Here is a 27,555-nt window from a genome sequence, read left to right as displayed (position 1 = left end):
GGCACAGCCTGTGACAGAAAGCACTGAGTATGTAAGAAATTAATTTAAATATTGTATTACACACAGTATAAAATAGACTGCATGCAGCATAAGATAAGATAGTTTGTTGCCTGGAGGAGGCCAGTGACATGGTTGTTTGCAACACTAATGTGAGAAGCATTCATTAACACACTTCCACAAAACACTGTTGCTGCATAACGTGTGTGTAATGCAAAGTTCTCCGACGCCCTACATAGGGATGAGTAGCACTATAGGCGGCTAAAGGGGCTATGGAGAGATGTAGGGCAGTAGTGAGGGAATCTGTGAACAAGGATGACATTGGTGGTTACCAACAGTGCTTGTTACACAAGGGTCGAATAAGACCATGAGGTTAACTGGTCAGCATTCTGACTGTGCCATGGACGGTCGCATCGGATGTGGTAACAATATGGCAGAGATAACATTATTCTTTGATTATGCTATTTAATTTATTGACAATTTTGATCCATTTGGAGCACAATACCTCAGGTATTCTTGAGGATAATATTGCCCCCAATCCTGCGTAGGAACTTTATCTTTTATTTTAGCAGTTTATCAAAGATAGCGTCAACATAAGTAATAACGCTTCATTCTGTGGTTCTTCATATATTGATACCGGCTTGGAAACTGCTGTTGTGCATTCTTTAAGAGGTAAGGGGCACAAATGGGATGACACCTAAACTGAGTGAGAAACTGGAAAAACCGGTATACTTTTTAACCTCTTCAATGCCCGTGACGAGCTGGTCTCGTCATGGGCCGCGGTTGCGCTGTGCCCATGACGAGACCAGCTCGTCATAAACCCCGCCCGCTAATACAACGGCCGGCACAGGGCGGGGAAAGGGGCGGGCACTGAAGGGGTTAAATGATTCTCCCTATCTGTGATTATAAACAAACTAGAAAGTATTTGTTGTGCAATTTATTAACTTAATGTTGGTTTCCGCCTGAACATAAAATGAGATCAGTTATGTTTGTAATGAGAGTTATACTCAGTTTTAAATAAAATAGGACATCTCATTTTTGGGACGACTTTATCCCGAGTCCAAATAAGTATGATGCAGTGTCTTTCCAGTTGGTGAATTGGAAGAACTTAATTCATACGGTAAAATAAATATTGTTGTACAACGTTCCACACCGTGACAAATGTCTGGGGTGGTTAAAACATAAAAACCCAGGCCCATCTATCCACTTATTTGTATCGGAGAGAGCCTGTTACCCTCTTCAGATTACCCCATAGCAGCATCTGTACTTTGAGGAGGTGTGCAGATGTAGGCAGCCAGACCCTACAGTTATGATTAGTTGTATGTTATCAGCATTTGTACAGTGCCTTCTACCATTAGTATTGCACTGCTGTACTTTTTTAATATGGATGACCTTTCATACGGTTCTGGGCACTCAAATGATAGGTTGTGTTAGAAATGGGATTTCTGGTTGGCTAAGGCTTGCGCCAAAGTCAGGCAGAAACCACCACTCTAGTCAGGGCAAGGAAGTACACGCCAAAGATAACCCCTGCTCACCCCCTTGGTAGCTTGGCACGAGCAGACAGGCTTATCCCTGAGGCGATGTGTAAAGCGTTTGCGCGCGCACCCAGCAACAACACCCAAGGCCCACCACAAAGGAAACTCCACACAAGGTATTATATAAAAATAACCTTTGTGTTATACACAACACATTAGATAAAAACACACACTTTACAATGTGCCAACAGGCACGGGCAGAATTTACAAGGGATTATATATACAGGGGACAGGGCCACATGGACCACTGTCAGGAATTAGCACTTTTTAGAAATAGCACTTAGAACATAGGAATAAAACTTTAGAACATAGCACATACAATCACTGTAGCACTAAAAATAGAACATATAGCACACAACCAGTAACTACTGGTAACCAGAAAGTACCACCTACGCAACCCTAACCACCTTTAGGAATATATCACGCAGGGAACTAGGGCCTCACTAGTACCACCTGTACTAGGGAGAAAACAACCACCTAAGTATCACTCTACCTGTAGGGGTCTAAGCACATAAACACAGGATGCATAAAATACATTCAGAGGTGTAAACACAATTTAGGAAAAAATATCATGAAGGCATTGCGCAGGCGCAAAAATACATGTATGAAAATCACCAAGCACCCTAGGGGAGGGCACAACACAGCAAAACTGTCCCCAGGCCAACTGGCCTCTCAGGGGTGCAGTAATGACCAATAGCCAATAATGTCAGGGCGCGACTGCGCAGGCTGCGCAAGCCAGGCGCACAATGTACAACCTAAACGTTGCAGCTGCCCACTAAGTGCTGGGCAGCTGTGAGTGAACCTAGGCACCACTGTGCCTTTTCAAACAAATAGGCGGCCCTCACGTGGAGCCTCTCTGGGCTCTGCCAAAAGAATGCCCGTTGTTGGAGCCTTCTAGGCTCGAGAGCAATGCGCCGTGTGGGAACCTCCCTCAGGCTCTAAACACAATGCGGGCCTCGTTGGAGCCTCTCGGGGCTCGGGCACACTGCCTTCGGGGGAGTCCCTCGCGGGGGACTCTCTAACTACCCAGATGCCCCCCTGAGCCTTGCAGGCTCAGAAATAGCTGTGGGCCACGTGGGAGCCTCGCAGGCTCTATGAGCAATGTGGGACCGTTGGAGCGCACCAGCGCTCAAAGAAAATAATGCGGGCCTCGTTGGATCGCAGGCGCTCGATCCCCATGCGGCCCCAACTCACCGGGACTCTGGAGGACTCCTTCAAACCTCCTCCGGTCGTCTTGTCGTCTCCACGGAGCTGGGAAGCGGACCCTACGGGCTCCGTGCATGCAGGCCGCACGTCCCAGTGCGGGGTGGGCTCCCGCCTGGGTGGAGGACGCCGTGCTTCTCCGGAGGGCCCCGGGGCGCAGGGTAGGCTCCTGCCTGCTCCGGGGCTTAGAATTCAGCCGAGAGACTCCGGTGGGAGGCGGGGTAGGCTCCCGCCCTCCTACTTCCGGCTCTGGTTGTCCCGCAAGCCCCCGGCCTGCCTGACTTCCTGGCCGTCCCAGCCCGGGCTGCAGCGGTGATTTATCCTTGGCTTTCTCCGAAGCGCGGGGTGGGCTCCCGCCTTCGGATTTACATATAGATCGGCGGAAATAAGCGGGGTGGCACCCGCGAGTTCAACACAATGCGGGGTGGGCACCCGCCAATTAAATAATTAAATCAACGGGGTGGGCACCCGCAAGCGCGGCAAAATAGCAGGGAATCCCTACGTCGGGGTTCCCTCGCTAATAATTACAGCTCCGCGCTGCTGGCCACCAATAAAGCGCTCCTAGCGCTATAAATGAAAGAAAAGCGCTTCCAGGCGCTTAGGGGATAAGGCAAGTCCAGCAAAGTCTAGAAAGGTAGGCAGGGGGGGCAAGGCTGGGCCAGGGGCCAGCTCACTGGGCCCTCCAGGGCAGGAAGGCAGTCCCAAGTGGCGGTTCCTCCTGGCCTCTAGCAGCAGCAGCAGCCCCCCTCAGGATCCTGGAAGAGAACAGTTTCTGTGGGGACACAGCCCCATTTTTATACAGCAAACCCCTTTGTTCTGGGTTCAGGGTGAGGGGGAAAACCAGTCGCAGCTGGTTGGGGAGCACCCTTGATGTGCTCAGCCCCTCACTCTATTCATTGGCAGGGCTAGGGTCGTCAGTCGCACCGCAGGGGGCGGGGCCAGCATTGTGTGTGGAAAACCCTGTCCTATTCAGGACCCAGGTGTACTCCTCCCACCCATCTAGCTGCTGATCTCCCCATTCACCACTGGGTGATTCATCCTGACTCTGGGGAATCCCTAGCTCGTCACATGACATGACCAGCCAATCACGCGACAGACACACTGCACACAGAAGTGCCCACCTCTAGAAGTGGCACTTCCACACTAGGTACATGCACGCCGCACACATCATCGCGCAGCATTCACTCCCACGAGCCCGCACATACCAAACTCGGGCCTGCACACCCCACGCATCAGGAACTACTAGGGACACATACATTCCCCATGCATTCCTATGGGAGGGCAGGCCTATCTCACCACATGCACTCAGAGCACGCACGCACTTTACCCTGGGACACAGGGAAAGTGCGCAGGAAACCAAAAAATCACCACACCAAGTCATCAGTAAAAAGCAAAAAAGTTCAGGGGTGAACCTGCCAGAAGGGCCAAGTCCAACACAACCCCCTTCCAGCCAAAACGCAGGGCAGCCCAATCACCACCGTGATGGACTTCCCTGCTTGGGGCGATAGAACACGGACGCGGGCCCGCAACTGCAGGGACACCCTCCGGTTCTACGCCACGGTGAACCCATGGAATTCTTTCTAACACCACTGTCTGGACCAACTGGGCTACCCCACTGGTACTCCCAAGCTGTCCGCGGCCAAGACCAGGCCCTAGGCCACCCAGGTGCCACCGGTCTTTGCCTAATCACAGAGTGGGGGGTAGTAACCCCTGGCACATAGCGGCCATTCTCCACTCTTCCTCTCTGAAAGACAGGACTAGACTGCCACTGGTTCTCCAGCCTAGGGTCTACACCCTCAGGCGGACCAGGAGTCTCAGGGAAGGCTCTCCTCCCCCTACCTCTTTTCCTAGGGTTCCTCCTCCTCTGGTGAGGGGTACACCTAGAACGCCATTCCAACCCAGGGTTTAACCCCTCAGGTTGTACCGGGGGCAGAGGTGGGCTCTCCCACCCTCTGCACCCCCTTCCAGAACCCTGCTCCCTACCAACTGGGGCGGTACCTCTGGAAGAAGAACTGGTCGGGACGCTGATTACAGACGTCCCACCCTTCAGGTCAGGCTGATCCCGAACCTGGCCTTCCAACCTCCGGCCTAGAACCTTTGGTGGAATAATCGCCTGGCACTCCAGGACTTTTGGGGATTTCCACTCCATCCCCCTGAGGCTATCAAATGACACATATGTCGAGCGACTGTCTGTCTGGCGCTGATCTCCCGTCCCCTGTCCACCTGACAGTGCGCGGAGATCCCCCAGAACAGAAGTGGTGTCACCCTGGTCACTACACGGGATCCTAGCCCAACTGGGAAGTCCCTGACCCACCGGCTCTTCCACTGGGGAACTCATCCCCCAATCACTCACGCTGGACTCCTGTACCCTCCCTACCGGAGCGGTACTGCCAGACTCTAGAACCACAGGAGCCCTGGTTACAGGTGCTCCAGGTCCTCCACTCACTAAGAGATCTTCCTCAAGTGGACTAACAGGACAGCCTAGGTCCCCAACTTGGTGTTCCCTCATGAAACCATCCAAGTCCTGAGGCAGGGTTTCGGGCGTGTGGGGACCCTCGGTCACCCCCTCACTCCTGCTCCACTGAGCCAGGCAGTGAGCCCCTACATCCTCCTCGCTATCCTGGGACCTAGCTGGGCTACACTGAGCCTCCTCCACCACGCTGGGCTGGAGGATCTCTGACCCACTATTCTTGGAATCACTCGCTAATGACACTAGAGGACCTCTAGCACATTCCCAATGGTCTGCCTTTTCTGCAAGCTCAAATGGCTCAGACAATCCACACCCCAACAGGTGTTGGCGCAACCCCGGCACACAACAACTGAGCAGGTGTTCTTTGAGAACCAGATCATACAGGTCGTCATAAGTACGTTTCGAGTACTGATCCACCCAATCGGACAGTGCCTCATTACATCCCTCCAAAAACTCCTCCCAAGACTGGTGAGGCAGTTTCCTACTGCCCCTGAATTTCAACCTATACTCCTCCTCTTGGGAAACAGGTACCATACTCGGGGAACTGGGAATTGGACTCTCTGTACTGCACTCTATATCGCTGCTACCACTGGACTCCACCCTCACTGGGGAATCCAGAAAACTACCACTGTGCTCAGGGGACAGGGAAAGGGATGAGGCGCTATCTCCTACGCTGGACCCAGCAAGGGACTCCCTACCTACGGGGTCCTCACTCTCTACTGGCGTCCAGGTACTGTCATCTCCTTCTGAATCTTCAGGGCTCCCCACAGACCCACCAACCTCCAGGTGTGAGGCCCGGGCCCTTTCTTCCTCCCTGCGCTCACGTTCCCATTCACCTGTTTGCCATCCAATCATGTGGTTCCTCAGTTCGTACACAGTGTCTGACTCTCTCACCCCTATGTTTCTCTCCCTATAGAACCTTTCCAACTCCTGCATACCGTAATAAACTAGATCACTGGGATCAAAAGCAGGCTCCATTCTGGCAGACGTTCTAGAGAAAAGATCACACAGGGAACCTAGGGGTCTGCGTTTAACACAGGAGTACACACTTCACAAAAAGATTCAGCAAGCTCTCTAACCCAGAGAACTCACACTCACTTGCCTAGTGCCACACACCATTCATCCACACACAACCCTCCCCTCGGACTGGTAAGGCAGTTTCTACCACCCCTGATTCCTCAACCTGACCACCACGTGACACAGGTACCAACTCTGGGCGCAGGGCGGGGGACAAATGTACAAGACACTAATACGCTGCCACCACTGGATCCCACCCTCTGGTGAATCCAGAAAACACAATGCACTAAGGGGGATGATCTACCCTCCCGAGCTAGGGACACCCAACTCACAGTGCATAAAAACACATTTCCAAAGAAATGACAATTAAAAACAAACTTAGAACAATAATCCCTATACCATGTGATTTATCTAAATGCAGAGTTTTGTAGTGCGGCCAGTTGCCGCTGCGGTACAGCGCAAAAGCAAGTCCAAATCCCACCGCTGATCACCAATGTTAGAAATGGGATTTCTGGTTGGCTAAGGCTTGCGCCAAAGTCAGGCAGAAACCACCACTCTAGTCAGGGCAAGGAAGTACACGCCAAAGATAACCCCTGCTCACCCCCTTGGTAGCTTGGCACGAGCAGACAGGCTTATCCCTGAGGCGATGTGTAAAGCGTTTGCGCGCGCACCCAGCAACAACACCCAAGGCCCACCACAAAGGAAACTCCACACAAGGTATTATATAAAAATAACCTTTGTATTATACACAACACATTAGATAAAAACACACACTTTACAATGTGCCAACAGGCACGGGCAGAATTTACAAGGGATTATATATACAGGGGACAGGGCCACATGGACCACTGTCAGGAATTAGCACTTTTTAGAAATAGCACTTAGAACATAGGAATAAATCTTTAGAACATAGCACATACAATCACTGTAGCACTAAAAATAGAACATATAGCACACAACCAGTAACTACTGGTAACCAGAAAGTACCACCTACGCAACCCTAACCACCTTTAGGAATATATCACGCAGGGAACTAGGGCCTCACTAGTACCACCTGTACTAGGGAGAAAACAACCACCTAAGTATCACTCTACCTGTAGGGGTCTAAGCACATAAACACAGGATGCATAAAATACATTCAGAGGTGTAAACACAATTTAGGAAAAAATATCATGAAGGCATTGCGCAGGCGCAAAAATACATGTATGAAAATCACCAAGCACCCTAGGGGAGGGCACAACACAGCAAAACTGTCCCCAGGCCAACTGGCCTCTCAGGGGTGCAGTAATGACCAATAGCCAATAATGTCAGGGCGCGACTGCGCAGGCTGCGCAAGCCAGGCGCACAATGTACAACCTAAACGTTGCAGCTGCCCACTAAGTGCTGGGCAGCTGTGAGTGAACCTAGGCACCACTGTGCCTTTTCAAACAAATAGGCGGCCCTCACGTGGAGCCTCTCTGGGCTCTGCCAAAAGAATGCCCGTTGTTGGAGCCTTCTAGGCTCGAGAGCAATGCGCCGTGTGGGAACCTCCCTCAGGCTCTAAACACAATGCGGGCCTCGTTGGAGCCTCTCGGGGCTCGGGCACACTGCCTTCGGGGGAGTCCCTCGCGGGGGACTCTCTAACTACCCAGATGCCCCCCTGAGCCTTGCAGGCTCAGAAATAGCTGTGGGCCACGTGGGAGCCTCGCAGGCTCTATGAGCAATGTGGGACCGTTGGAGCGCACCAGCGCTCAAAGAAAATAATGCGGGCCTCGTTGGAGCGCAGGCGCTCGATCCCCATGCGGCCCCAACTCACCGGGACTCTGGAGGACTCCTTCAAACCTCCTCCGGTCGTCTCGTCGTCTCCACGGAGCTGGGAAGCGGAGCCTACGGGCTCCGTGATTGCAGGCCGCACGTCCCAGTGCGGGGTGGGCTCCCGCCTGGGTGGAGGACGCCGTGCTTCTCCGGAGGGCCCCGGGGCGCAGGGTAGGCTCCTGCCTGCTCCGGGGCTTAGAATTCAGCCGAGAGACTCCGGTGGGAGGCGGGGTAGGCTCCCGCCCTCCTACTTCCGGCTCTGGTTGTCCCGACAGCCCGCCCCCGGCCTGCCTGACTTCCTGGCCGTCCCAGCCCGGGCTGCAGCGGTGATTTATCCTTGGCTTTCTCCGAAGCGCGGGGTGGGCTCCCGCCTTCGGATTTACATATAGATCGGCGGAAATAAGCGGGGTGGCACCCGCGAGTTCAACACAATGCGGGGTGGGCACCCGCCAATTAAATAATTAAATCAACGGGGTGGGCACCCGCAAGCGCGGCAAAATAGCAGGGAATCCCTACGTCGGGGTTCCCTCGCTAATAATTACAGCTCCGCGCTGCTGGCCACCAATAAAGCGCTCCTAGCGCTATAAATGAAAGAAAAGCGCTTCCAGGCGCTTTGGGGATAAGGCAAGTCCAGCAAAGTCTAGAAAGGTAGGCAGGGGGGGCAAGGCTGGGCCAGGGGCCAGCTCACTGGGCCCTCCAGGGCAGGAAGGCAGTTCCAAGTGGCGGTTCCTCCTGGCCTCTAGCAGCAGCAGCAGCCCCCCTCAGGATCCTGGAAGAGAACAGTTTCTGTGGGGACACAGCCCCATTTTTATACAGCAAACCCCTTTGTTCTGGGTTCAGGGTGAGGGGGAAAACCAGTCGCAGCTGGTTGGGGAGCACCCTTGATGTGCTCAGCCCCTCACTCTATTCATTGGCAGGGCTAGGGTCGTCAGTCGCACCGCAGGGGGCGGGGCCAGCATTGTGTGTGGAAAACCCTGTCCTATTCAGGACCCAGGTGTACTCCTCCCACCCATCTAGCTGCTGATCTCCCCATTCACCACTGGGTGACTCATCCTGACTCTGGGGAATCCCTAGCTCGTCACATGACATGACCAGCCAATCACGCGACAGACACACTGCACACAGAAGTGCCCACCTCTAGAAGTGGCACTTCCACACTAGGTACATGCACGCCGCACACATCATCGCGCAGCATTCACTCCCACGAGTCCGCACATACCAAACTCGGGCCTGCACACCCCACGCATCAGGAACTACTAGGGACACATACATTCCCCATGCATTCCTATGGGAGGGCAGGCCTATCTCACCACATGCACTCAGAGCACGCACGCACTTTACCCTGGGACACAGGGAAAGTGCGCAGGAAACCAAAAAATCACCACACCAAGTCATCAGTAAAAAGCAAAAAAGTTCAGGGGTGAACCTGCCAGAAGGGCCAAGTCCAACAGGTTGGGTATGTTGTTTGGCTGTCTATGGTTAATAGAGCTGCTAAGTGCTTAGTAATGGTTTGTGTTGGTTAATGCAAATTTAAAATATGATCCTAAATGCAAATACATTAAGGGAGGTACCAACTCCAAGTAGCTATGAGATGTGGTGTGCAGCACCGGCTCCTCGCGCCATTTCAAAACACACAGATGTGTTTCCAGGAATACAAGAGGTTTACGACCAGCACTAATGGAAATTAAGAGTTAGCATCCAGGGTAATGTATTCATCACTGCATGTCAGTTTTATGCTTCTCACCAGAAGTAGGGCCCACACCACGCACCACTTCAGAATGCTGCTCGGCTGCTTCCAGTACAACAAGATGATCTTACCGGCCTGCATACCATTACCACCTGCCACCAATGCTAAAAGTGGCCCTGCAGCCGAGTGACATTTTCATCATTCTGAACATGTTACTGATGCTCAATGATTCACTGAACGAGGTGTGGGGCAAGCAACTAAGGGCTCCAGTCAAGGGGAGTAATGGCTCATTTATTCTTGAGAGACGCAGTCTCTTTAACTACCAAAATGAGGAGGATCTCATGCCACAGTCACCAAAGATTCTTTCCTCCCCTCATGACAACCGTTTAGCTCTCACCTCAGGCCCTTGTATGTAGACTCCAGTGGTGGCAGGGTCTCTACCGTAGGGGTTGGTTCTGCTGCAGCAAATCGCACAGCACTGCCACTGCCCCAGACTCGACTCCACTCTGTGGTGCCGGGACAAATCTTACCCAGTTGCTTCCAGGTCTGTTGAGATGCAGTAATACACAGTCAACATCAAATCCGAGGATAACAGGCAGAACTGGGTGCACAGGAACCCAACAGACAGAGGCTCCACATACAGCAGTCCTTCAGTATGCATCCAAGCTCACCAGCAGCAGGTCCTGAGCTGCGCAAAACCAGGTGCTAGACTGTTCATCCTACTGCGGGGAGAGAACCCCCGTGAAAGGTGTGCTGAAGCACCCCCTCGCGAGCGAGGCCATAACGAGGAGTGGAGACACGTCCCTGTGGCGCATGTGGCGCGTCACTGCTGCGTTTTTGGCACGGGACTGGCCAAAAATTATGCCTAATGCCGTCATTGGTAGCACTTTTGCGCTACAAGATTGACAGCCCTGGGACCCAAAAACACGGTACATCGCGCACACGTCGCATGTGCATTTGCTCCATGCTTGTGTGGGTATGGGGGGTAGTGGGTGTACTGTGTACATCACTCACTGTCAAGGCAGCGGCCGCGTGACACTGGTGTCCCGTGGCGGCGTCCGGCTTTATAATTTATTTGGGATCACTGACACTACTTTAATTTCAGTCATGTTTTCTGGTTATGAACCATGCTCTCCATGTTGGGCGCAACTACTTATATGAATATATTTTATTTTAACATTGTTTTGGAAACCTGGTATGGTATTTTTTAAGTTATTTTTATGTTTTTATCCCTTTATGGGTTTATTGGAAAATTGTGGCAAAAATGTTATGCTGTGAAAGAAAAACACCTGTGTAGTATTCTTGGCTCCACACCATAACGTGACATGTATTGTAGCAGGTTTGTGTGGAGCTTAGGTTCTATAGAATGTTTGTGTTTGGAATGGATTTGACAGAAGGGAGAGCTGGGGCAAACAGTGTCTGCGTGCCCAGCAGCTCATGGTGGTCTATGCTACAAAGCTGGCTCGGCGAGGCTATTACTGCATAAATGTTTGTAATATTAAACTCATACCAATGACACTTGAAATGAAAAAAACATTTTAAAGAGTTGCTTATAAAATTTTAAGTGGGAATCAACTAATTTAAATGGGCCAAATTCCATCATTCTGATTTCGCGAATAAGGAATAGGATTTTAACCTCGTAAATCCCGTTTGCTGATGTAATGTGTAGGTGTGCTAATACCTTTGCGAATCTGTCCCAGTGTAGTCAAAATACAACTGATAATGAGCACGAAAGCATGATTTATAATTTGCCCCTGTAACTAAACGATCGAACAAATTAAAGAATTTTGTGAATTTTGGTAAACTGTAGTGTTTCACTTGCCTATGTCTCATTGTTATAGATAGGCAATTCAGATGGTGGAAGAGGCTGGTAACACTATGGAATGAGGCATCGCAGTACAATGACGGTTTTGACTCACATTAGCATCTATTTAAGGACAAAGTGTGGGTGTATGCCTGTTTAAAAATTCTAAATGTTTATATTTGTGAAACGAATTTCTAAATAGTTCTTTAATTCGTGGTGTTTCTCCAAGGCCCATGGAAAATGTGACTTGTTTGTTGTGTTCCCCCATAGGCTAATCACAAATTATTTATTATTTTCTCAAACACCATAACTTGTCAAACTTGCCGACTGAGCGGAGACACAACAGGTTACTTGGTAACGATATTCATTGCCATGGATGGGTAATATGTTGCTACTGAATGATGAGTGAAAGGAAGTGACGATGTTACCTGAAAATGTCTCCTCGTCTTTACTTTCGCTTATCGTCACTTGGAGGCCATCCGCAGGAAACTCGATCACTCCGTGCGGGTCGTCATTCCTCAGGATTGTTATATTGACTCTGGTGGACTCCCCCAGCGTGCTTGGCGACTCGCTGTGGCTGCTGAGCACCACACAATACATCTCGTCCAGCTGGAACAAGCAGACAAGCTCATTGAATCCATAGTGTAAACGTATAGGCAAAAACTGGAACACATAGACATAAGAATAGGCCACCATGGCAACACTCTAATGCATGTACTCAAATGTTTACCCGAATTCAGCTCAAGAACCGCCAGAGGAGGAAAAGGTAATGACCCAAGCTAATGCCAGCTGCATGTCTCACCATTGCAAACAGGAAACACCGACATCTATTCTATGTGCACTTTGCAAATGCCTGAAGGAGTGTCCATGGAGTCAGGAATGTGATGTGGTCATTTGCTCAATGGTTTTAAGAACAGTGTTTCTGACAACCAAGTGAAACAAATGACCTGCTGTAGACCACGCAGAGTCTTACATTGCATCGAAACAAGGTCCAGGAAAGATGCTCAAAATGTGAAAAGAATGTTTGCAACCCAAACCATTACTAAAAATATCAAAAGTAAAGTAAGTATGTGAGTGCTGAGAGGAACAGAAAGAAGACTCAACGGTGCGCTATTTGTAGAGACAGGTGAAGAGGAGCGTAACACTCATCAATGGTGCATCACAAAACATTTTTCTATTAAATAGTTTGTCTTTTATATGTCAACACAATGATGGTTATAATGCAGTGTTCTGTGAAGACAAATACATTTTACACAAACTCATTATTTTTCTCTGTTTATAGACATGTTGTCGATATCCAGATCAGATGTGGTTAACATTAAGGACATGAGATTGAAAACAAAATCATTATTATTTGCTTGATAGCTCCACTAGTAAGTAATACAAACTAACTAGACACTTTAAAATAGTCCTAAGCCTTCATTATGTGTGGCCTGGTGAATGAGGCGAATTTTCCCCATCCCAGAGTTATAGATCCCGGCCCAATACGAGTTAGACCCTGAAAGTCCACTAAGAAAAGGGGAATTATTGGGAATTAATTGCCCGTTTGGGGCAATATTTTCAGCTGGAGATTTCGGCTGCTTTTATCATACAAAATCTACGGGTGAAGATTAAGGGTTCCCATGGACCTCATAATTCTGACGGGGCTTTAACTCGTTTTACCAGACCCTTCCGAATTAAGAGGCCACTCACAATGACGCCACAAGAGTCTTGATCAAACAGGTGATCAGTTTCCTAAAAAAATCTGGTAAACATAAGTTTTGCTACACTTGAAAGCATGGCTTGCAAGACTACGAAACGTATAACTAAAACTTATAATATCATACTTATACACTCATAATCACAGCCACATATTCATCTAGCTCCAACTAAGCATCCCACTTTGAATGAAGGATCCTTCCATGTGGAGTCAATAATTAACATTGTTCACGTAATCCTCAAGTCAGAGGCAGTTATGAGTGAAGTGAAAGCCACAGTGTGAGTGCTCAAATACTCAACTCTTCTAGTCTTCATCTCCTTATACCTCTGGATCCTTTTGTCGTATCGATGTCCCAGATGGCACTCAGAAGCAGCCTGCATGTTGCTGCTTGGCACATTAGAAACCCCAATATATAAATCCATTTATTAATTGATATGTTTCTATCGCTACACGTGCATGATGCATCTGGTTTTGCAGTTGTGAATGAAGCACCAGGATTTTGTTCACTGAAGGCCGCATGTACGACCATTTAATTTTGCGACTATGAAATTGCGATTTTTAGCAGCTCGCAATTTGCGAGTCACAAAATGAAATGTACTGTGTCTCAGCACGTTTAGCGATTCCCAATTGGGTCTCAAATGACCTACCTCATAATATTCATCAGGTAGGTCGTAATTTTCGACCCATTGGGAATGGCCAGTAATCACAGGGATGGTGGCTTGCTGGGGTCATCAGTAGTAGTAGATGTCTGTGACTGCTTTTTAAATAAAACATTTTTTTTAATGCATCCCGTTTTCCTTAAAGGAAAATGGGATGCATTTAAAAAAGAAAAATTAAAAGTTTCCGCTGACACACTGCCTATTCTTAAAAAAAATGTTTTTACCATTCACAATGGGTAAGGGGCCCCCAGGCCCATTTGCTACTTGAAATAGGTGGTAAACTGCAATTATTTTGCGGCCGCATTCCAGTCGCAAAACAATTGTCCATCCCCCTGTGACTCGCTTTTAGGAAGGGACGCCCTTGGCATGCCCCTTCTTAAGAGTGACTCGCAAACCCTATTTTTCGAGTTGGTAGTAGATTACCGACTCGCAAAATAGGGTGGGTAGCTGGCAAAGCCGATTTAGCAGACGCAAACGTGCCGAATCTCTGTTTGCGACTGCTAACAATGGTCGAACATGTGCCCCTGAATATCTAGGCCTTCAGAAACACGTTGACAGGAGGAGATTTTCTTTGGTTGCTGATGCTACACTGTGAAACTCCTTCCATAGACAGAAACCATCTACACATTAGGGAGACTTAGAATCTGGCTATTGGTTATGACTCTGACTATACCATGGCCAGTGCAACCAACATCATAAAGCTAATACAGATGTAAGCAATGTGTCTAGAGACAGTTAAACTACCCCACAGCATAAGTGCTGGCTCTGGCACAATGTTTATTCTTGCCAAGTAGTGGGCATCCATCGAATCATGTCCATTGCTCACTCAAGCAGTACTTACCCAGCATTCCGCCTGAACAACCAAGCCCCTATAGGAAGGCCGTCCGGCCGTCCGGGAGGGAGGGCGGGGCGTATGAATGGGACGAGGACAACAGCACCCGGAGTAATGAAGATTACCGGTAAGCAATAGAGCATTACCCCCAGGTCCCTTATGTCCTCATCCCATTCATTAACAAAGTAGAGAATACCAAAGCAGAAAACCTGGCCTTCCAAACCTGCAAGCACCCCCAGGAAACCACACCAAAGGCAGCAACCCAAGGGAAGCAAAAAGGGAGAACCGCAGGAAACAACAGGCAGAGCACCCAGACAGAAAAGCACCCCACCAAAGCAGGGGCGCATCCACCAAAACAAATGAGAGATGATCAAGCCGAAGAAGAGGACAAGCCACAGAGAGCTGTCAGCACATACCAAGAGAAACCTCCGCCCCACTCCCCCCTCGAACAAGGAAGGGGGAGAACACACCAAACAAAAACACCAGCAGAAACCGTCCACAACAAAAGGACAGCAAGGAGGCCACACAAAGAAGAAGAGCCCCAGAGGCCCAACCGGCCAGCAAGCCAGAACAGGCCAGCAGGGAAACAACCAAGGACCGGAAAACGGGACCAAGGAAAACCGAAGTCGACAGCAATGAGGCAGCCAACCAGAGAAATAGGAAACAGAGGACCAGGCCAACCAAAGGGAAACCCCAACCCGCCAAACAGAGGAGAGCATGCCAAAAGAGCAACCAGGCCAAAAGGAAGCCAAAAAGGAGGCCTCAAAGAGACTCCAAACCAAAGCCCCAGAAGGTAAACAGGTGCCAAAGAAACCAACACCCAGGACGCAGCGGACCAGAGCAGAGGAAGCCCCAACAGGACACGACCAAGGGAGCCTAGTGGACAAAAAGACCGTCAAGCCCAGCACCACCAGGCAGGCACAGAGAACCCTGCAGAGGCACAGACACAGAGCTAGCCCCAACAAGAAAGAAGGGAAGCCCCGACAGACAGACGGACACGCAAGCAGCCCCAAAAGGGGAAGAAAGGAAGGCCCCACCGCCCCCAACCCAACCAGGCATGAAGGGCGAAAGGGGCCAACCAGAGGACAAACCCCAACACCACCGGACAGCCACACCGGAAAATGGAAAGAAAAGAAAGAGGCCAGGGCCAGCCACCACGGCACTAACCCAAAGGACCACCAAGACCAAACCAAGAAGGAGGGAAGCACCGGCCAGGCATCAGCCTTACCCCCCCACCAGAATGAACAGCCCCCCCAGAGAGCCCAGAGGACAAAAGACCCCGAAACCCCCCAGCGGAGGACCAGGCCTCTAGAAAGAATGGCCAGCAACAACCACCAGGGCAGCCAAACGACAACCACCAAGCACCCCGTCAGGGAGATGGAGCCACAGCGAGAGCCCAGGAACAGGCCAAGAGGCAGCAAAGGCCAAGGAACACACAAGAAAGCCGGATAAACAGGAACACAACCCCAGGAACGCCACCCCACATGGCCCACAGAGCCAGAAGGGAGCAGGCCGGAGAATCCATCAGAAACCAAACTCCGGAGAAAAAAACACACCAGGAGGACCAGGCAGCCAAACCCCAACCAAACCGAAAGGACAGGGGAAGAGCCAGAGTCCAAAACTCCAGGAGGCCAAATGCCCCACAAGGAACAAGGCCCCAACCAAACCAGGGACCGATAGGAAATGCCAGTGTAGCAGGGGCATGTGAAGCCAACCTCCAAGGCCACAAAGACCAGGGCAGAAGAAAAGCCAGCCAGAGACGCCCTCAAAGAGATCAGGCAGACAGCCAACCAAACAAGACAGGCCAGCAAAGACCGGGGACCAACAACCCGGAACCCGCACAGGCCCGGAAGGGGCGGGACAGAGCCAACGGTCCACAACCCAAAAACCCTGACCCCGAGGGGAGGGAAACAAACCCCCAAAACCAGCCAAGCCAGAGAGGCAAGCAACAGAAGCCAAGGCAGAAGCCAAGCAGACCGCCCAGGCTCACAAACACCACGGCCCAGCAACTACCAAGGGAGGACAGGAGCAGGGAAAAAAAAAACAGGGCAGAACCCAGACAACAGAGTGCCAAGCAGACGGGAAGCCAGAGCCATAGCCAAGCAACCCACATGCCCAGAAGAACCCAGCAGCCCAACCCACAACCGGGGAAGGCCCCAGCAGGGCACAGGTGAAAGCAAAGGCCATGGAGGGCCAGAGGAGCCAGAGGCTAAAAGCCCCCAACCACCGCCCCCCCACCCCAAACCACAGCAACCAGCCCCAGGAAACCAACACCCAAGCAAGCAGGCAAGACAAACAACCCGAGACCGCCCCTCCCGAAAAGAGGGAGTGGGGGCACAGATAGACAAACACCGCCAAAGAGAGCGGGCCCCAATAACAAAAGGGGGGGCACGCAGGGAAGACAGGAGCAGGCCCCCCCAGGCAGAAGACCAGTGCAGCCAGAAAGGGGAGGCCCAGTCTACAAGGAGCAAAATCAGCACACCCCTGAAAGAGCCAGGAAACGACCGCCAAGGGAAGAGCCACCCACAGGCGAAGACCACACAGCCAGAGACCACAGGACTGGGCCGAAAGCCAAAACCCAACAGAGCAGAGGAGAACAGCTGGCAGCAGAAGCCGAGAGCACCTGACCACCCAGGCCCACACAAGCAGGCCACAAACCAGCCCCAATCCACCAAAAAAAGAAAGGGCAGAGACCAGAACAGACCAGGGACCAGCAGGCAAACCGATCTGGAGGCAGGGAGGGCCAGACAAAAACAAAATGCCCCAAGAGGCCCCCCCACAGGAGGAACAAACACCACAGCCAGAGGCAACCCCAGGTGGTGAAAACAGGGAGGACCAGATCCAAACCAGCACCACACTCAGCAAGCAGGCAAAACCGGTGGCGGACAAGGCAGCAAAGTTGCAGCCCAAAAACTAGCCACAGAGGGGGCAGAGATCACAGTCCCTGCAGACCAGGCAGGCACCCATCCAGGGAACAACCGGAACAGAACACTCTGAGGGCAGATACACCCCAGGAGGAAGACTGAAGCAAAGGCAGGGAGGACCAAAGGACCATCCCAAGAGGAAAAGCGGCACAGGAGCAGCAAGGGAAGCAACCAGGCGAGGAACCCGGATGCCCAGGAGGAGCCAGGACCCCGCAGTGCCAACACCAAAGGCAAGACAGAAGAGCCTAAACGCCACCACACGCAGTCGACCCAGGAGGTGAAAACCACCATGCAGCCCACACATGGAGGAGGCGGGCCCAGCAGAGACAAAACAAGGCCCCCCCGTCCCACGAAGAGACGAGCCCCACAAGAGGAAAAGAAGAAGGAGCCCAGAAATGGGAACAACAGGAGGACCACAAGGCAACCAGACCGCAACCAGGCAGCCAGCAACAGCACACAGAGCAAACAGCCCCCTCCACACGGAAGACATCCAAGGGGGGCACAACAACACAAAAGACCAGCACCAGAAGGCCAGACCATTTGCAGAAGGCAGATGCTACAGCAAGGAGGGACCTGGCCAATGCTCGAGGGACCACAAGCCAAGCAAAAGCCTGGTACGAGCCAGGCCTAACCGCACTCAGACGGCGACCATAGAGGGCAGCAGGGGACACCACAGGCACCGAAGAAGCAACAGCAGCCAAGAGCAGGAGCACCAGGGAAGGACACAGACAACCACGGCAGACACTGGAAGAGCAAGAGAGCTGCCAGGAACATCGGACGGCGAGCCGATGCCAAAATCGAACCTGCAACCCCAGCTCCGAAGCCGACAGCACCGGCCAGTACACCACATCCATAATGTGACCCCAGAAACCACAGACTGCAACTGCAACGCAACAGACAGCCTCCTCCATTGCCAAAAAACGCCAGAGACGAAGCAAACACCCGACTGTACAAGTGGGGAACTTGCCCCAACCACATGGGGTATCCCACCCTTAGACACCATGGCAAACCAGTCATCCAGAAAGCACAGAGGAGCCAGGAGACGCCGGGGAAGGAACCTGGGGCCTCAGAATTGCGAAGCATGCACACGACCACCAAGCCACGTCCCCACAGGAGCCAGGACAGGCAGAGCAGCAGGCAGCCAGAGCAAGCCCACAACAATCCCAAGGACAAACAGCAATGACCACGGAGAGAACCCATCATGAACAGGTCGTATAGCCAACAGGGTGGGAAGGAGAGCCACTGGCCCGTCCCCTCCGTAGGAAACAACAGGGGAAGCAGCAGCCCGCGTCCCCGAAAAGCAGAAGGAGGCGCAAGGATTGGTTAAATGGGGTCCCCCCTCCAAATGCATGACGAACCTCTTCCTTCGGCATGATGGCAGGCTAGCCGTCTGGACAAAGCCAAGACAAGCAACAGTGACTCCCGGAGAAGCCGGGGACTGAACCCGGGGCCTCTTAAACATGAAGCATGTGCACCACTGAGCCACATCACCGCTACTGCCAGAAAAAGAAAAATAGAAACCGCTCTGCGGGACGCACCCAGGGGGGTGGAGACAGGAACAAGGCCCCCCTGCCATCTGCAGCCAGCCCAAGGTGCCCGAACAGAACCCCGCCAGGGCAGGGGGAGACAGGAAAGCAGAGGAACCAGGCAACACAGCTCATCTTCCATCCAGCCAGGCCCCAGGAAGACGAGCCCAGCAACCCGGAAGGACTCAGGAGGCCAGCGCACCAGCTGCAAAGGGCCGGCCGGCCTGCAAGAGCTGGCCGGGAAAACCAAGCCACCCAGCAAGCCCGGCAGGCCAGGAGGCAGAGCACCAGACACCCCGACCGCACAGCCAGGCAGCTGGATGGGGAAGTACAAGGAAGAAAGCCACTCAAGCCCAGCAGGAGCAGCACCAGCATCCCAATTCTGTTAACTGACAGAAAAAAAAGAACAGGCGGAATGCTGGGTAAGTACTGCTTATGTACTCCCATCGGGAGGGGCTAGGGTTAGGGTCCCAGCATTCTTCTTTTCTTTTTCTGTCGGGAGATGATTATCTCCACTTTGTTAATGAATGGGACGAGGACATAAGGGACCTGGGGGTAATCATGAGTTATACACCTCAATGGGGAAATAATTGTGTGGGCACAGAATTACCATGCAAAATTCCAGACAGTATTTCCCATTTCAAGGGATTTAGTACTCCGATGTACTGCTTACTCTGAGCGGATGGTAAACAGGGTGCAATTTGGGGCTGTGGGGTAAGGGGAGGGATGGTAGGGGAGGGTAAGGGAAAAAGTGCAGGAAAGGACATCGCCTTGTCATAGAAAGAGGTCGGATGACTACTACAGAAGAGGCATGGCTGCTGTTGCTGTCGAAGCTTCAAGCTATTCTTCCAGGCAGAACTTCAGTCTAGTAAATCAGGTTAACTGTTCCCGCACCCAGGAAAACTGGATAAGGGAACACTGTGTCAGTCTCAGTCAGGTGGAGCAGTATTCCACACCGGGATACCATTCTGCCCGACTTAAGGGTAGGGGCACAGTCGGCATCCATGGCACGTACCGCTGCTATAATACTGGCCCCAAAATTATTCTGGTGAATCATGACAGATTGTGGGCATGCATGGCATGATAGTGTCCACCCTAGTATTTTTCTGCCCATGGCTTGATGGTGGTAATTCCTGGTAATCAACAAGCAGCTATGGTACGAATGTGCCAAGGCATGAATATAGATAATTTAAAATGTAATAAGATTCAAGCAGATGCGGAGAAGAAGGAACAAGTACAAGTGATCCAGCTTAGCCAAACCTTTCTCCAAAGACTAGGACAGGAACGTCTTTGCCATTGTCCATGTTCAGGACACAGGGGGGAATATTAACAAGCGGCAGCGATAATTATCACTGGCCGCTCTTAGCGCGAGTAATTTTATCGCCGGCTGTTGCAGGAAATTATCGCCATGCTAGTGCTGTATTAACAACGCATAACGCAATGGCGGTAATTTCCCAGCGATAGCGATGTTTTCCATGGAACATCGCTGGTTTTCCAGCAATGTTCCATAGAAAACAGCGATAACCTTGCTGATACGACCCTGTGGTCGTATCAGCATAATCCACCCCCAATGGTAATTATAGCTAAGTCTGCATTTTAGCAGACATTAGTTTTTGGAGAAAACAGCTGTTTTCTCCAAAAACTAAAATCTGCTAAAATGCGTGGGCAGACTTGTAAATATCGCAATGTGTACATCAGCGATATTTACAAGGTTGTACTGCCCAGTGACGCCCACTTAGCATCTCATTAGAGATTCAAAGGGAGGCGTCGGGTTAAAGAGTGCTAACATGCGCTAATGCATGTTATCACCCTCTTGTAAATAGGGTGATATTTTTATCTCCGCTTTTTTGCCTTTAAAAGCCAAAAAAGAGGAGATATGGCCCTTGTAAATATGCCCCAGGGTTGGTAAAGGAGAAACCCACTGCATATCTTAAGGATTGTTAAACCGGCTACTCCTGCGAAGCTTTCTAAGAAACGTCTAAACAAATAGAATAAATCATGTATAAACCTCCAAGAATCATTAGATTTTTATAAAGTTCACGTTTTGAGCAAGATTGGAACATTAATTGAAGAGCGAGTACCTCCGGTATTCCATCTATCCTCGATAACAGAGTAATTAATATCTCCTTCTCCCCGGGTTTGAACTCCAGTATTCCAGTGTTTCCGTAGAATTCGTTGCTGTCTCTCGGCTCTATAACATATCTCAGAAACTGTCTGACGAGTATTCCTTTCGACCGACCAATTCTGAGGACCACAGAATCGCCCTCCTTAAAAAAGAAAAGAAAGTGAAGCACAGTTTACTCAGTGGGTGCGCACGGTGGAAAGAACTCACTCAGCCCACGCGACAGCAGCAGGTGAGGTGGCACGAGGACTCGCTCGACGCCTATACCAGCGCCTGCTCTCTCGGACTTACGTGTATGATATAGGGGCCTCTGGAGGAAGGGGAGAACTCAAACACTCCTCCCGGGTCATCGTTTCCCAAAATGATCAACTCGCAGCTCGTAAATCCTGATTTCAGAATCTGATTCTCCACACTGACCCTAAAAATCACAGAAAAAGTACACAATACAGTCATCATTTTGCAGGAAAACGTTTTTGAACAGAGAGAAAATAATTATTATTTTTCCATGCAGTTTTAAGATTTTGACTCACAAGTCAATGCATTAAATATTGTAAACGTTGAGCCTTTCGCACAACCTCTGAAAATTATGCAAAGCACTACAACCGGCAAGCGAAATCAACCTTGCAACTTTTTATTGGCTGGAATGTGAAAGGGCAACCTACCTTAATGTGAGGTTCTAGGTGGAAGAATGTGTGCATGTGTGGCTGCTCCTTGGGGGTGGCAGGAAGTATTTAAGAATGAGTACACATGACTCGTGCTGGCTTCCATCGCCAGCACAAAGTGAGTTGTGCCCTATTGAGCAGGCTTAGTTTTGGGACACATACATCTGTTGATCATGAAAGCATGTCATGAAAAGGAGGCCATGGAACGTGTATCTCCACTGGGTGCATGCCCATGCAGATGGCCCGAAGGTTGAGCTTTCATTATTCCACTACGCCATTAATTGGCTTCACGCGGAGGCATTCAGCCACTTGAATTACATACAACACTGACTACTGAAAATGATTTCCTGCAGCTAAAATCTTGAGTTAAACATTGAATTATAGCATTCAAACACTGTTAGTTCTGGCTGTGTACACATGTTAACTTCAGTCTCGCGATACTGCACACAAATAGCTGATGACCTCAAAATATTGTGGCAATGAGTAATTTGTTTCAAGTGGACGGTAGTTATTTTTATGATTGCGATCCACAAAACTTTTCTACAATGGGATGCAATGTGACGTGCAAATTTGCGAGAACACAAATTCACTTGCGGCTGTGAGGTCAGGGATTAACTCATGTATGCAGCTCCAGGTGAATTGGTAACAATATCTGGCATTCTGCATGTGTGGCCAATGTTTCGTCTGTTCAACCATTGTCGAGAGCAATATTGTTTGACACATCTATTGTGTCCTAAATACACTAATCAAAATTATCATCCCAGTGGGTGTAGAATATTTTCTGTCATTATCTCTATTGGAGGAATATTTTTGAAGCCACTATTGAAGACACAATATTTAAGTCAAACGGATTTCGACAAATGATGTTCCACGCCCAGTCCTCGGTATTGTGAGCTTCTGCGGCAGACAATAAATTAGTGTAAGTGCCCCAATGCTAAACACCAGCCAGGGAAGTTCTGTTTAATTCCCTATGAACCTTTGGAAGGGTTCATAGGAGAGACTTTGATTGTAATTGCCGCTCAAATAAAGCGCTCCAGAACCTTTGGGTCCTGTTTGCGCTATATAAAACTAAAACAAACAAGCATTTGCAATGCAATAGGTCTCGCATTTACGCGAGTTTAAGCTATTGACATTGTAAATGACAATGCCTTTTATTTGTTTTAGAAACGAAAACAAAAATAAAAGGCATTGTTATTTGCAATGTCAATAGCGCATACTCGCGTAATGCGAGACCTATTGCATTGCAAATGCTTGTTTATTTTTGCTGTCAGTTCCCCCGGGCACAAGCAGGCATCCACTTCTGTCTTTTTGCTGCGATCAGTGGATGCCTGCTTGTACCCCGGGGGAACTGCAGGACTGCTCATCGGCACTGAGTCTCTTTTATCCCAAGGAGCCAAGGACAGGCACTTTACCTGCAGTGGTAAGGTCTAAGTGCCATGCCAAAAGATGATGAATACACTCAAGGGGCTATTGACGCACTATGACGTAAGATAGAGCGCTTAAATAACGTGAATTCCAAAATTAAATCAATTAAAACATGAAAGTTGGGAGTCAACGTGCAACTACCTATGTTCTTGCTTCATAAGGACCATATTTAAGGGCAATGTCAGCGTAGGTTAAAGAAGTCTTGAATTCTGTATGGTTCAACTTTTTGCTCATTACTCAAGTCTGGGCAATGTCTTCATGCAAAGTCAGAATAAAGGCAACACATGCCTCTGCAATCGTCTTCCACAGGGAAAGAGTATGCCTTTCCCTTCTCCAACGTCATCACATGGGTTAGAAGGGTATTATGGACATGCGCTTCTTCGCACCTACCACACTTCACTGAGACAGTAGTGCATTCACCATGACAAGATCAGAGCACGTTTCTGGCCATCATGAACAGAGACACCTAACTTGTCCCACAAAATACAGCCACAGCCATGTACGTTTTTATCCAGACAGCAGCTCAGAAGTAGGCCCATGCAAGTTTTCCCATGACATGCATATAGTATGACTGTGGGTAAATGACACAAAATGTCAGAGATTAAACCAGTGTGAAAGTTCACACAATTTTATGCTGCAGAGCACTGGTTCAAGCAGAAATTGCCTTATAAGACCAGTGCTCTCTGGGGCATCTCAAGTGACTTTTCAACACAAGTTATTTCCTTGCATTTCATTTTCATTCAAGAGACCCCAAAGTGCATTTCATGTAATTTACGCATAATTATGCAAAATGTTCCCAACGACATTCCACTCAACGGTTGGGGACAAAATTGGGTGATTTCTCATACACTTCACCACAACCTTTACTGTCATCTCACCTCTTTGGTCACCATCACACCTATGTAGCAAAGAGAGGGTCATAGCAGTAATCAGGTTACATCTCTCTCCCTCAGGCACATTAAAAAACATTATCCCATATCGGACACAGTCGCGATACCGCCTAGTCGCCTCACAGACATATGACTACAAGATATTTTGTGTTCTGACGAAGGAAAGGGTCTTCTGTTACTCTGTTATTTATTGACACACATATCAGTATCCACTCACACAAACCGGTGGTGGCACCCTAGGCAAGGGCCACGTGCTGAACTTAAGGTGGTGAGGCACTCCGACTCGGAGATTCACCAGTGAAATACGCAAGGCACGGACACCAATGCAATAAAAGTGTAGCGAATATAACACTACACACATTGTTACCCGCGATGACATCACAAGTTTGGACCCCCTGGGCAAGGAGTGGAAGGTACAGAAAATAAACCGGGCTGAGTCCTGTCTGCTTTCTGTTCTATGCCTGTGCCTTGTTTAGCCCTGAGATCAGGGATGGAGCACGCCCCGGGGTTGCAGCTGACACGTGATTGGGGCTGCAGTCTGTCACTCAGAACACAAACTCCTCTGACTCCAAGCACCATGGAGCCGCCAAGGGTTGTAGGACTGAGACAGACTGTGTGTCCTGTGGTGTCGGGGCCTGGAGTATGATGTTGGGGCCTAGAAATCATTAGCCACGACACACGTGTTGTTAAGTGGTGGCTAGAACACTGCTTGCCACGCCCAGCATTCCGGGCCATTTATTTTCTCAGGTCACGTGCCTCCCGTGTGGACGTCGGACACGTCCACGGTGGGCACGCCAAGGGGGGAGATTACTTTTGGTATTGCCAGGGACCCCCGTGACAGTGGTAGGGTCCACTGGCAAACACTACATTCCTCCTTTACCCACAAATGTAAAAACAGAAATAAAACATTATGCATAACGACAAACTTTTCTAGAGTCTCTAGCCCAGTCTCTGTAGACTTCCTGAACAAACAAAAGAACAGTCTTACTTGGTCTTGGTGCAGCTCACTTCCGCTTCGGGAGTTGACATCGGGCCACAAAGTCTCGGTACCTCTGGGATGGCTGCGGGCATGGGCGTAGGTTGTACCTGCTCTGGCTGCACCCTTCTGAAGGAGTCGGAAACATGTTCTCTGAACAGTCTGTACCCACCACGCTGGGGCTGCTCTGTGTCCCTTGCGATTCCCGATCTCCTTGGGCCGGTGTGGTCGAGGCGCTCTCCTTGTCTTCGACTCTGCGTGGAGTCTCTCCTGCCGCAGCAGTCTCTTCTTCCGTGGCCTCTCTGGGACTCGGGGCAGCCGCCGGCCAGTAGTCTTCTTGCTCGGGTGACTCTTCCTCTCTCTCGCCTGGGACCCTCTTAAAGAACGACACGTTTCTTGTGACCTCTTCTCCATTCCTGACCGCCGTGATCAGTGTTCCGCTGATCCTCGTGACTGTCCAGGGGTCTAGCTCGAAGGGCAGGCGGAACTTTCCCCCTGGGTGGCGGTCTCTCACCAGCACTCGGTCACCCACTTGGATGGGGCTGTCGGCAGCTCTCCTTTTCCGGGATGCTTCGCGATTAGTTTTTGTCCTTTGTTCCATGGACCGGTTAGGCGGGGTCGGTGCTGACGCCCACCTGGGATGGTGTGGAATAGTGCCGGTGACCGTTCTGCCGAAACAGAGGCGGCTTAGAGAAACCCCTGTGGTGCAGTGGGGCGTCACCCTGAACTCCCGTAGAAATTGATAGAGGGCTAGCTCTATGCCCTGGCCGTCCGCCAGTGTGATCTGAATTGTCTTGTTTAAAGTTCTCATTAGTCTCTCGACTTCCCCATTAGCTTGCGGCCACCTCGGGGTTATGCATCGGTGCTTAATGCTGTGTGACTGCAGATACTCTGCCAGCTCAGCGCCATTGAATGGGGGACCATTGTCCGTGCGCAGCTCCCCAATGAGGCCGTGTGTGGCAAGTATCTTTTCCAACTTGGGAACTACCTCCACAGCGGCTGTCGAGGACAGGAGCTCCACTTCGGGGTATCGCGAGAAGTCGTCCACCACCACCAGCATGTACTTCCCCCTGGGGAGGCTGCCGAAGTCTGCGCTGGCTCGCACCCATGGAGCCGTTGGTCATTCCTCGGTGATTATTGGCGCTGGAGGGTTGGGTAGGCTGGTCGCTAGACACACAGGACATCGCTGGACGATTGTCTCCACCATCCTGTCGAGGCCGGGGAACCAGAGCTTGCTCCGAAGGCGGTTCTTCGACTTCACAATGCCTTGGTGCGCGCCGTGCGCCAGGAGGGATGCCTGTTGGGTGAGGCAGTTAGGTAGCACCAGACGGGGCCCTCTCAGGAGGCATCCTTCCGGAGATAAGGACAGTTCGTTCCGGACTTGATGGAGGGCCTTAAGGGTCGCTTGGGCATCCGGTGTGCGGAACAACGATGGTCTTTGGAGTGCTTTCCAGTTGCCTGACGTTACGGCTTGAATGGCAATCTGTAGGCAGTCATCATCTTTGGTGGCTCGCGCCACTTCCTCAAAGGAGATCGGTAGCGGCCGTGACCTTTCCACAATCATTCTGACATATTCCTCCGTGGCCGCGGCTTCTGCAGCCTCCGAGTCCGTGGCAGGACGTGCGTGCCTCGACAGAAAGTCAGCAGGGCTCCGGGTGCCCGGCCGATACTCCACCGTGAGTTGGAATTCCTGGAGTTGGAGCACCCATTTTTCGATGCGAGGAGGGGGGCGAGTGGAGGAACCTTGGAACAGCGGGACTAGAGGTTTGTGGTCCGTGATGACCACAAACGGGTGCCCATACAGGTAAATGTGGAAATGCCGGCACCCCCACAGGATGGCGATGGTGTCTCGTTCGATTTGCGAGTACCGCTGCTCCGTCGGTGTGAGGGTCCTGCTCGCATATGCAATGGGGGCCCATTCTCCGCATGCTTGTTGTTGGGTTAACACGGCCCCCAGGCCTGTCTGGCTGGCGTCCACCATGAGTTGCGATTCGTTGCGGGGATCGAAATAGGCCAGGGTGGTGTCGGCCGATAGTGCCGCTTTGGTCCTCTGGAATGCCTCTTGCTGTGCCGGGCCCCACTCCCAGCTGGCAGCTGCCTTTGTGAGGTCCCGAAGGGGGCCGGTGAGATCAGATAGGTCCTTGATGAACCTCCCACAGCAGGTGACCATCCAAAGGAAGCTGCGGACTGCTGTCACCGACGTGGGGGCTGGAGCCGCGTGGATATCCTTGACCTTTTCTGGGTCCGGCCCAATTCCTTGGTCTGAGAACCGGTAGCCGAAAAAACTTATGTCCTTGCGTAGGAAATCGCATTTTTCTCGGTGGAGGGTCAGT

The 27,555-nt window shown here is 50.8% G+C and overlaps 1 protein-coding gene across 1 annotated transcript in view; it reads right to left on the bottom strand.

The window, feature by feature from the left end:
- ADGRV1 (adhesion G protein-coupled receptor V1) overlaps positions 1-27,555 on the bottom strand; it is a 1,990,932-nt gene that overhangs the window by 1,673,845 nt on the left and 289,532 nt on the right. Inside the window, exons 12-14 of the mRNA XM_085632468.1 lie at positions 21,561-21,687; positions 21,229-21,414; positions 11,936-12,116 (exon numbers count right to left, since the gene is read on the bottom strand). Coding sequence (XP_085488594.1) covers positions 11,936-12,116; positions 21,229-21,414; positions 21,561-21,687 — 494 coding nt within the window. The remainder of the gene's footprint in view (positions 1-11,935; positions 12,117-21,228; positions 21,415-21,560; positions 21,688-27,555) is intronic.

Source organism: Triturus cristatus, chromosome 2_1 (assembly GCF_964204655.1).
Source record: "Triturus cristatus chromosome 2_1, aTriCri1.1, whole genome shotgun sequence".
NCBI lineage: Eukaryota > Metazoa > Chordata > Amphibia > Caudata > Salamandridae > Triturus > Triturus cristatus.
The sequence above is the reverse complement of the archived record's forward strand: the minus strand, read 5'-3'. Positions and strand labels throughout refer to the sequence as shown.